Here is a 12,324-nt window from a genome sequence, read left to right on the forward strand (position 1 = left end):
CTTCTGTTACGGTTTCCAAGTCCTGACAATCTTCTACTGAATCTCGGAATTCCCTACTAAAGAGGTTTGCTTTCTCAGTATCTGTTAAATAGTGTTCACCCCCTTCTCCCACCATTGTAGGAATTTGGAATCCTTTTCCTTTTTGATTCCTAATATATGAATACAGCTTTTTCCATTTCCCTTTGTGGTCATTACCCTCTTGAAGAATGCCATTCATATAATTCTCTTTTGCTTCCTTTTTCACTCTATTCAGTTCCCTCATTAGCTGTTTTCTACTTTCTCTACTCTCCCTACCTTCTTTGATTTTCCTGTTTACTATTCTACATTTTCTTTTTAATTTTCTTATTTCCCTTGTGTAATAAACAGGGTCTGAGGTCATTTTACCCTTCTTAACAGGTAGAAATCTCTTCTCTCCTTCCCAAATGATTCCTTTAAATTTAGCCCAAAGTGTATCCACATTATTCCCTTCACTTATCCAACAACTGAATTGTGATTTAAGGTAAGTCCCAAATTCATCAACTTTAGTTTTTCTGTATAATTTCTTGTCTTTTGTGACCCTCTTATTAAGCATTTTTGGTACAAGTCCTACATCCATTATTACAGCCTTATGGTCACCTATTCCTTCAATTACCTCAGTTTTATCAACAATTTCCCATGGTTTAACCAAGAATACATCTAGCAAGTTATTGAGACGAGTTGGTTCTTGTACTACTTGTGTAAATCCTCCCTCCCAAATTAACTTATTTGCCAGTTTCTGTTAATGGGCTTCACTTGCAGCTCCATTCCATTCAACTTCAGGCAAGTTTAGATCTCCCCCAATTATTACCGTATCATTATTGTTTTTATGAGTATAATCTATTATTTTCTCAAATAATTCCATGTCTCTTTCCTCTCTTCCAGGCCTATATGTTCCTATAATTCCCACCTCCTTCATATTATCACAAACTAATTTTATCCCTAATATTTCATCCCTTTCATCAGTAAACCATTCATGCGAACAATAAGTTTCCTTCACCAGAATAAATACCCCTCCTCCCTTTTTATCTCCTCGGTCTCTACGATAGACTGTATACCCTTCTGGAAATACTTCTCTGTTGCCCACCCCTTCTCTCAACCACGATTCCACTCCTATCACCACATCCGTCTCATAAGATTCCATCAATGTACCGAATTTTAATTGTTTATTTACTACACTCTGACAGTTTACCAAGAGCAATCTCAGACCTCCTTCCTCCCTAAAACTTGACTGTTGCAATTGGGTCCTCAGCTCTAAGGCTGGTTGGATCCTCAACAGCTGTCACTGAAGAGGCATACTAGGGAAATGAGGAGTGAGTTAGATTCCCGTTTCTTTCCTCACTGAACCAGAAGTTGCTATTAAATATCAGTCTGCCAAGCCCACTGAAATGCATGCATCAACTGACCCTGTGAACAACTGGCTGCATAAGGAATGGCATTACTAGTATCACTCATACCTCAGTCACTTTCATATTGTCAAAGCCTAGGATAAGACTGAGACAGGTCAATGAAAGTAAGAAAATTACTCTAGCCTGTACCAGAAAACATAGTGCACTGTGAACACTAGGTCCCACCAGCAAAGGCAAAAGAAAACATAAAGGTCCAATAATGAAATGGCGTATGGCTTTTAGTGCCGGAAGTGTCCGAGGACAAGTTCGGCTCGCCAGATGCAGGTCTTTTGATATGACTCCCGTAGGCGACCTGCGCATCGTGATGAGGATGAAATGATGATGAAGACGACACTACACTGAGCCCCCGTGCCAGTGAAATTAACCAACGGTGGTTAAAATTCCCAATCCTGCCGGGAATTGAACCCGGGACCCCTGTGACCAAAGGCCAGCACGCTAACCATTTAGCCATGGAGCCGGACAAGGTCCAATAATACTGCCTTGAGGAATTCCCCTCTTAATGATTACAGGAACAGATAATACTTCACCTACTCTAATTCTAATTCTCTAATACACTCACCCCTTTAGTCACTCTTTTGTCTGGTCCAATTGCACACATTTTTGCCAGTAGTCTTCCATGGTTTATACCCTATCAAATGCTTTAGATAGGTCAATCGTGATACAGTCTATTTGACCTCCTGAATCCAAGATATCTGCTATATCTTGCTGGAATTCTACAAGTTGAGCTTCAGTGAAATAACCTTTCCTAAACCTGAAATGCCTTCTGTTGAACCAGTTATTAATTTCACAAACATGTCTAATATAGTTTTTAAAAAAGCTTTCCCAAAGCAAACATGCAACACATGTCAAACTGACTGGCCTGTCATTTTTGACTTTTGCCTTTCCTTGTCTGCCTCTGTAGCATAACGGTTAGTGTTATTAGCTGCCATCCTCAGGGTCCCGGGTTCGATTCCCGGTACTGCCAGAAATTTAAGAATGGCAGGAGGGCTGGTATGTGGTTGAAATGGTACATGCAGCTCACCTCCAATGGGGGTGTGCCTGAAAAGAGCTGCACCGCCTTGGGATGAGGACACGAGTTTTTTTACCTCCTCTATCTGGAGATTATCCTTATTCTGTGCAAAAAAAGAATCAGAGGAAAGAAATATTGTCTATGATAGTACATGAAGAGCACACGACAATAAGGTACTTAGTATACTAATTACACTACAATACTACTTAGTTGTATTATATTATTAAAGTTTTATCCTACAATGCCCTAACAGAATGAAAACTGCTATTAATTACTGAATATCGAAAAGAATACACAAGAATTACACAATTCTAAACTGCTGTTAAGCCTATCCTAATTATAACAACAGAATTCTAGTAAGAGCTAAGTTTCTGGAGAGGTTTTTCTCCTACTACACAAATATTTCACAATAATAAAATAAGCGCATTAATTTCTAATAAAATAACTACATTACAATCATTTTAAACTACATTCAACGTATCCTAATTACAATAGGTTATTACTATGCACAAACAGAAATTAAAATTGCAAATAAAATTTGAAATTCACAAGAACTACTGAGGGATTACCAACAAAGCTAAATGCGTAGACATATTATTATTATTATTATTATTATTACTATTTTACCCTACTATGCTCTAATATAAATGAAAACTGTCATTTGGTTAAATGCTGAAATAAACCTCTGTTGACTTACACTGAGTGGCATGAAAAATGCAACTCAATAAATGATGTGTAATTATTGTGTAATTATCTATTTAATAAAAGTGAAGCACTTCTAAAAAATTTTTAAGATAGGGTATGTTACTGGGATTGCTTTGCAAGTGTTGATTGTTTATTTCACTAGCCTCTATTGTTTTTTCCTGCACAACCTGGAAAACACATCGCTGGATGTGAGCCAATAATGTTTTCCTGCTCTTGTAGCACTTATTGTTGTACGGTACCTTTAATTGTTCCCCTTTCAATCACATGGGTATGCTAGGTTCCAACTGATGAGCCCAGCGTAGCACAAGGGGGCCAAATGCTGGCAACTAAGAATGAGTTAGCTGGAAATTTATAATGCCCAATAACGGACTATTTATATTGGTATTACAAATTTACTCATTCAGAACAAATATTTCTGATTCCCTATGGGAATCAACATCTATATCATCTGATGGCCAAGCAGACATCAATTTTTGGTAGTGAGACAAAGTCTTTCATAGTGCATTGGCACTACTGGTGGCTACAATTAGCCTACGCAGTGGCCTCCACGGTATGCACTAGCCATGCGTCTTGTGGGTGTGCTAGGTACCAACTGATGAGCCCAGCTTAGCACACGGGGGCGAAATGCTGGCAACCAAGAATGAGTTAGCTGGAAAATGTATATTGTCCAATAACGGACCATTTATATTGGTATCATTCTATCGGTTTTAAAATTGCACCCCATTATAGTGTTACACACTCTGTTGCTAACTATGGGCAACTCCATTTTTCCTTTGGTTTTCATATCCAGAATAGTACACTATATAGTCATCTGTAGAAAATTTACTCATACCAGTCCATCCCAATTCATTTATTCCCAATATATCGATGCCCACTCTCTTCATTTCTCATTTGACTATGCCCAGCTTTCCTTGATACATGGATCTTACATTCCAAGTTCCTAAACAATACTGTTCTTTGCAGCATCACACATTTCTTGAGACTTCTCTCAACCTAGTTCCCCCCCCCCCTGGAGATCCGACTGGGGAACTTGAAACTCCAGAATATTTTGAACTCAGCAAAGCCATGGGGTTTTCTTGGGAAAATTGCAGTGGTGGTTTCCCGTTGCATTCCACTGTCCTCCAATCCTGTTGGCTCACTGACTCAGTTTCCCACTGGGATTGAAAACCCAACCTTCTACAGGGTTGCTTAGCTTAACAGGGGCACCACAGGTAGGTAGGATTTGGAGAATTGAAGTGTGAGAGGCTAAGTGAACTCTCTTGGTGAGTTCATATATTCGCATCACACACCCTTTTTCAACCAGTGTGATATCTGGTTAGTAGCATGTAGTACCCGCCTTCACCAGTTTGGTGTGGAATAGACTCCACAAGACGCCATACTGATCATGACCGTTGCACAACCTCTCATAATGCATGAAGATAGCTCGGAGCCCTTTGACCGAGCTCGATAGCTGCAATCGCTTAAGGAGAGGTGGTACACCCTATCTTCACAATGTTAAATTTGCCAAATTCATGTTCCTTTTTCTCAAAGACCATTGAATAGAAGTTAATAGGATTTACCACACTTAAATAATGAAACTTTGTGTACACTTTAAGTTTGCGTTTATAAATATTAACCCATAAGTAAATTTTTGAATGTTATTTCCTTAGAGGTCTATTTTCCTGTAAAAAATAATAATTTGAATAACCATAATTTTGAAAATATAAAAGATAGAAGTATTATATTAACTCAGTACACTTTCGACCACAAGAAATGATGTAGTGCAAGTTTCATGTTCCTAACTTTAGTGGTTCTAACGAAAAAGGAACATAAAGTTTAAAAAATGTGTTTTGAGATAAATTGAAACAAACATGAATGATACCTCAGTGCACTTCGCCAATAAGCTGGATCATCTGGGTCAATTTCAGAATCTTCACATGATCTTATCACCTTTCTCTGTAGCTTTGTGGTTACCACCTGGGCGTGTATGTCTGATTTTATTTTTTTTTATCCTTAGGTTATCAACTGCATTGCAAATTTGTGCATGTTTGACCGGGTTCAATGCTTAAAGCCCTCACTACTCTCATTCGGCCTGCACACCCCTCATTATATGTCAAAACTGCATCATTTCACTACCGGCCTCCTGATTATCAACTATTTCACATGTTGGTCCACGTTCTTTTCTTCCGCATATTCCAGTGCATTTCTTAAAAATGTTATTAGAACGAGGCATTCTAAAAATATGTTTGATTCACTACTGAAACAAACTAACACATGTGGTTTCAGTAAACAACTCCAAACATGGCCAGTCAAACAATTGACGAGCAGAAACAGTTGCTACACACCGTAGAAACAAAGATGTGCCACCAGATCGCACTGCTATACTGCGAAGTTTGAAATTACAGACTTTTTTCAAAAATATGCGTACCTTGTCGACTAGGTAAGCGTAACTTCAAGTGACAACTTGACATTTAGGTGTGATGTGAGCCATTAGAAACAAATTTCATCGACATAACTACTGAAATCTAATTTATTATAATTCAAATCACTAAAATGCATTTAAAAAAATTTATATATATATTTGCCCCTTATTGGTGTACCACCTCCCCTTAAGCATGTCCAGTATCCAGTATTCAGGAGATAGTGGGTTCGAACCCCGCCTTCGGCGGCCCTGAATATCGTTTTCCGTGGTTTACTGTTTTCACACTGGGCTAATGCTGGGGTTGTACCTTAATTAAGGCCACAGCCACTTCCTTCCACTCCTAGCCCTTTCCTATCCCATCATCATCATCATCATAAGACCTACCTGTGTCGATGCGATGGTAAGCAAAACTTGTAAAAAAAAAAAAAAAAAAAAAAAAAAAAAATTAAAAAAAGCTTGGAGCCGGGTCCAGGGCACCCACGTCCTTCTTGACAACATTTCAGACAAGCAAAATAGGATTGTTGTCAGAGAACTTTTGGTGCCAGACAAGCATTCTCATGAGCATGCAGTGTTCATCAGACCAATTGGCCGCAGTTTGAGAGTGATGGGCCAGTGTACTGTCTTACTAGGTATAAGTCTCCTGTAGGGTGCTGAAGGGAAACAAATGGACATACATAATCTGACAGTAGGTTCCTCTGTCATTCTCTGGTAGGGGACATTCACAGAGATACATGGGGTCCCATTTCATCCCACTTAAAAATTGGCTTTACGTTGCACGGATACAGATAGGTCTTATGGCGACAATGCGATAGGGAAGGCCTAGGAGTGGGAAGGAAGTGGCCGTGGCCTTAATTAAGGTACAGCCCCAGCATTTGCCTGGTGTGAAAATGGGAAACTGTGGAAAACCATCTTCAGGGCTGCTGATGGTGGAGTTCAAACCCACTATCTCCTGGATGCAAGCTCACCGCACTCGCCCAGTGAACTATCTTATTGGCAAGAGCGATGCATTGTCTCATGTTCTTGTCGATGCACTTGATTTAGTTAGAGTGTTGTTAAAGCTGTATCTTATAATACGAAGATGTTATATAAAGAGGCTTATCAGCAACAGAGCCGTGCGGTTAGGGGTGTGCGGCTGAGAGCTTGCATCCGGGAGATAGTGGGTTTGAATCCCACTGTCGGCAGCCCTGAAAATGATTTTCTTTGGTTTCCCATTTTCACACCAGGCAAATGCTGAGGCTGTACCTTAATTAATGCCATGGCCACTTCCTTCCAACTCATAGGCCTTTTCTATCCCATAGTCACCATAAGACCTATCTGTGTTGGTGCGACGCAAAGCAACTAGCAAAAAAATATATATATATCAGACTCAGTGGCAGGAAAATCATCAAGAGATTGAATTCAGTTCAATTCAATTGGCTTGTATCAATTAGTACCTCAGATCATCTGTCCAGGTGACCTTTTTTCATGCATTGAGAGTCCAATGGTGATGTTCTCTTGCCCATGTCAGTCTTTGTATCTTGTAAGCAGAGGTACTCAAGTGAGACAGTAACTTCTGTACCCGTTGTACTACTTCTTTGTAGTCCAGTATTGAATTCACAAATGTTCTGCTGCACTGTGGCTCCTCTATCACCTTGTACCATCCAAGTTCACTGATGGTGACCTCTTGTCATCAACACGTTGTACACGACGCCAGTTGATCCTAGTGCCAGTGGTTTCCCCAAACCCATGTACTCACATTATACTTTTTATGCGGTGGCCTGTGGAGAGCCCAGTGCCTACATGCCTTTTGGAATGGACCATATATCTGGCACCTTCTATCTGGCTGTGATCAAATGCACTGAGGTCTTGTGCGTTGTCCATCCTCTGTTCAACTGTTATTCGCACAGCGTGTATGAGGACCAATGACATTGCAGTCACGTGCAATACCATATTCGCTGGACCGACCACATCATTTTGCCAAAATGGTAGCTTTCTCTAATTCATTTGCTCATCTGTGTATGATACATATGCTATCCCTAAACCTGAGTGATACAGGGATCTAATTTTACTAGTATATGAGTTGTCTTGACTTCTTGCACCACTCTGTTTACAGTCTACAGATATAATGAATTTTCACAATAATCAGAAAATGTCTGTTTTCTAGGTTATCATTTGTGGAATTCTGATCTGCGAACGGACGACCTGCCCATTGAGAGTGGGCTGGATTTCACTTGCCGTGAAGAAGGTGATTTTCTAGGCAAGGGAGCTCTTGAAGCTGCCAGACGCAGGGGTGTGCGCAAGAAGTTGACCTTCTTCCAACTCCAAGAGTGAGTCATCTGGTCCTTTTGCCACTTGTAGAAGTATTTCTTATTATATTTGTATATTTATGTGTTCTTCCTTTTAATTATTCTGTTACAAACCATCTAGCCAGTAAGAACTGACCAGACTTCTATATTTAGAAGTCTAAACAGCTGACTACAATGTAGGACCTCAAAAATTGCTTCTAAAACTTACAAAAACTATGAAAATCATACTGCAAGTTAAGTGTTCAAAAAACATGGGAGAGAAGAAGAAGAAATTGTGAAGGGGCAGCCATATAAATCTTCATCTAGGTGTTGGAGTACCCAAAAATCACAGTAGATAATAAGTGAATCTTGATATTATAGTGCCATGTGCACTGATGATCAGACCGACTACTTACATTTCTTTCAGTTGATACTATTCTTTATAATAAGGAGGTTTGGTTGGTTAGTGATCTTTTTCTTCTAGTTCCCGCCATATGGATGGTTGAAGCAAGTTTTTTATTGCACTGTTGGATACAAGATATAGCCCTTCTTATAGTTGCCTTAACTATCTATATTTGCTTGGTTATTAAGGAATATGTCAAACAGATATAGCTCCAGTGCCAATGAAATTCTATGAAGGAATAATAGGATTATTTCCTATAATTGCTGTACTGAGTTCTTGAATAATGTCCATTCTTCAAAATCTGGACAGGTATTAAAATGGTACTTCATTTATGATTATGGAGTTAAATACTGTTGAATGCTTGCAAGATCTTCTAATTGGAAGGTCAGATTCCAATGGTCAGATTACAGTGTGTTACAAAAATAATACCCTGTTTTACTTCTATTGACATTTCCATATTATTTCACATTTCTTTGAAGGAGAAAAGAACGGCTGAGAGAAGGACTGTGGATATTAGGGGAAACTAAGGAGGATAAGTGAAAAGATAGCAAGTTTGAGGGAGATAATTAGACTTGTAATGAAGAACAGAACAGGTAACAGGCAGGGACCCTCTTAGAGGCAGCCCTGTCCAGGGAGTGGCGCCCCTGCCTATGTGAGTCCCAGAGCACACTGACCCAGTGTGTAACATGTGGTAAAGGGTCCCAGCTCAGGGTAACGAGTGAAGATCTCAACGGCAGCAAAAGAGGAGAATATGATTCGGTACGGTGAAGCTGGCAGAGGAGGCAACCCATTCCTCTGGGGGTAGTACAGATGGAACCCACTGCCTTGTGGGATGAGGAGGGATTCTCAAAGGCTAAGGGAGTAAACCCCGAAAGAAAATCCTCAATTACATTAGACCTAGCAAGCCAGTAAAAGAGTTTATTTTGTAGTTGCCTCAGAACTCATTTATCAACTAAATTAAGACACCAGCATGAGCAGACTCATGTCAGGGACGGTGGTTTATGACCTGATGATAGATGGGATCTTGCAAAAATGCAAAACTCCTGGAGGAAGCCAGTAAAAGAGTTTATTTTGTAGTTGCTTTCAAAACACATAAGAGCCTCAGAACTCATTTATCAACTAAATTAAGACACCAGCATGAGCAGACTCATGTCAGGGACGATGGTTTATGGCCTGATGATAGATGGGATCTTGCAAAAGTGCAAAAATCCTGGCAGAGAATAACACGGATTGGGACCATCAACTTACTCAGTCTCACAGGAAAATGTGAAGACTAGTGGACCTCATGGAAAGGAGGAAATTAATGATACTGGGGCTGAGTGAAACCAAATGGAGAAGAAAAGGAATGACGAAATTAAGCAGTATACACTGTATTGGCATGGAAATGACAAAGAGATGAGGAATGGTGTTGGTTTCATCATGAGTAAAGATCTAGAAGGAGTCACTGACATTCAGTGTGTTAGTGAGAGAATAATAAACGTGACTGTGCATTTAGGGAAAGAAAAACTAACTTTGGTCAGGTGTATGCACCTCAAACTGGTTGTTGTCAAGAGAATAAGAACCAGTTTCTTGATGATTTGGAAAAGGTTATTAGTAAAGAGAGAGTAATCATTATAGGAGAGCTGAATGCACAGATTGGGACAGATAGAACAGGATATGAAAACGTAATGGGACCTAATGGATATGGTGGAAGAAATATAGAAGGTGAACATCTCCTTGACTTCTGTATGAGGAATGGGTTGGTGGTGAAAAATAGTTGGTTCAAGAAGAGACATAGCCATAACATGATACAGTTGGGATGGACTACAAAAGACTGTAATTGATTATGTCATCTCAGATGAAGAAAGGAGAAAAATGGTAACAGATGTCAAAGTAATACCCAGCGAGAGTCTTGACAGTGACCACCGTTTATTAGTAGCAGACCTGAGAAACTTCTATGTGCCAAAAGTACAGAACAGGAAAATACCAAAAATCAAAGTATGGGAACTCCAGAAAACAGATAACTGAGTCCAGAATCGGAAAAAAACCTGTTACCAAGAGATGAAAGGAAAACTGGAGAGGCAGAATGGGCCAGAATAAGGGACACATTGGTTAAGGAAGCAACTGAAGTTTGTGGAAAGACAAGTATGAAAACAAGGGAGAAGGAAACACCTTGATAGAATGAAAGCATCTCTTGTGGAAAGAAAGGGATCGGGAGAAGACCAAACCAGATCTTACTATAGATGAGGCAAAGATCAGAAACCTCGAACAATTATACCGAAACAAGAAACTGGATGTTAAAAGAACAGTTACAGAAGAAAAGACCAAGGCATGGAATATATTCACTTAGAAACTGGAGGAAGACAGCAGAGGCAATAAGAAACTGTATAGTGTTATCAGAGGTAAAAGGAAGCCAATGAATACCATAAAGGCACTTGAAGAAGAAAATGGAAATATGGTTAGGACAGAAAGTGACATGAGAGACGTCCTGAAGAATCATTTCGACCACCTGCTGATTAGACCAGTTCAAGAACAAAATACAGAACCGGAAATCCAAGCCTACAATGGGGAACCTCTCATCATCTGGACAGAAACATAGACAGCCTTAAAATCTATGCCTAAAGGAAAATCTTCAGGTGCATATGAAGTGAATGCGGACATGATAACGGCAGCAGGCATCCAGGGTATACAGTGGCTGCACAGAGTACTAAATGCCGTATGGACAGGCAATAAAATACCTGCAGATTGGAACAAGGGCATTATAATTCCCCTGTTTAAGAAAGGCAGCATATGGAAACCCACCAACTATAGAGGAATAACACTGATGTCTCATTGGCTAAAAATTCTAGAGAAGATCATAGAAAGGAGATTGAGAACCATCATTGAACCACAGTTAGAGGAGGAGCAAAATGGATTCAGAAGTAACGGATCAACAATGGATCTAATTTTTAGCACCTGAATGCTGATGGAAAAGTATTGGGAGAAAGGCAAGAACCTGGTCATTGTATTCCTGGATATAGAAAAGGCCTATGATAGTGTTATAAGAGATGAGATCTGGGAGTACCTGAGGAAAAGAAATGTGCCTGAAGGACTGGTAAGGAAAATTCAGATGTTGTACAAAGACTGTACTACTAACTAAGGTTAAGTTATAAGGAGGTTCCCACCTTCCAATACTTGTCAATTTCCTATAGCTAGTTTATTGTTTACATGACATAATTCAACTTAATCTCTAGGTATATACAAAATAGAACATGTTTCGTTCCAATTATGGAACATCTTTAGCTAAAAGAATTGACAAAAAATGGCAGGACAATTAAAACACATGTAATGATTATGGTGATGAAATAAAATGTTCATTCATGCTGGGTTAAAATTTCCAACAAGTCAATGTCCAAGTAACGAATAAAATCGGCGTAAGGGGTCTTCTTTATGCTGGAGATGTGTATGCTTGTTGATTTTGAAAATAAAATTGAGAATATAAAAGATTTTCTTAAAATATGTTTGTGGGGGGGACTTTTGAAACAACCGTAGTTGAAGTTGAGCTAGACTGTTAAACTGAGTCTGAAACAAGAAGAAATTAAGTAAGGAGGGAGATATTTTAAAGGAGAAAACCTTGTAAGAATGTGTGTCGGTGAGGTATATAAGGATGTATGAAATTGTTTACCTCGTAATCGGTCGTGTTGTATTTAGCATCCTCCCTTACGCTGTGTTGTCAACTGACTGAGTTCTGTGTGTGTGCGTGAGGAGCTTGCCTGGTGTGAAAATGGGAAACCATGGAAAACCATCTTTAGGGCTGACGACAGCGGGGTTCAAACCCACTATTTCCCGGATGCAAGCTCACAGCTGTGCGACCCTAACCGCACGGCCAACTCGCCCGGTCATGTCAACAGAATCAAAACATGAATTCACATACTCAATTAATGACTTGCTCTCACAACTCTTGTTAAACAACTCCACTAAAATGAAATGGCATATGGCTTTTAGTGCCAGGAGTGTCCGAGGACATGTTCGGCTCGCCAGATGCAGGTCTTTTGATTTGACTCCCTTAGGCGACCTGCACGTCATTATGAGGATGAAATGATGATGAAGATGACACATACATCCAGCCCCCATGCCAGAGAAATTAACCAATGCTGGTT

The 12,324-nt window shown here is 39.7% G+C and overlaps 1 protein-coding gene across 5 annotated transcripts in view; it reads left to right on the plus strand.

Annotated features, from left to right (window-relative positions):
• Sardh (Sarcosine dehydrogenase) overlaps positions 1-12,324 on the plus strand; it is a 282,041-nt gene that overhangs the window by 218,148 nt on the left and 51,569 nt on the right. For all 5 annotated transcript variants that reach the window (XM_067137412.2, XM_067137411.2, XM_067137413.2 and 2 more), the window contains one exon: positions 7,683-7,845. In XM_067137412.2, coding sequence (XP_066993513.2) covers positions 7,683-7,845 — 163 coding nt within the window. The remainder of the gene's footprint in view (positions 1-7,682; positions 7,846-12,324) is intronic.

The sequence above is a fragment of the Anabrus simplex genome, chromosome 1 (assembly GCF_040414725.1).
Source record: "Anabrus simplex isolate iqAnaSimp1 chromosome 1, ASM4041472v1, whole genome shotgun sequence".
NCBI classification, from domain to species: domain Eukaryota; kingdom Metazoa; phylum Arthropoda; class Insecta; order Orthoptera; family Tettigoniidae; genus Anabrus; species Anabrus simplex.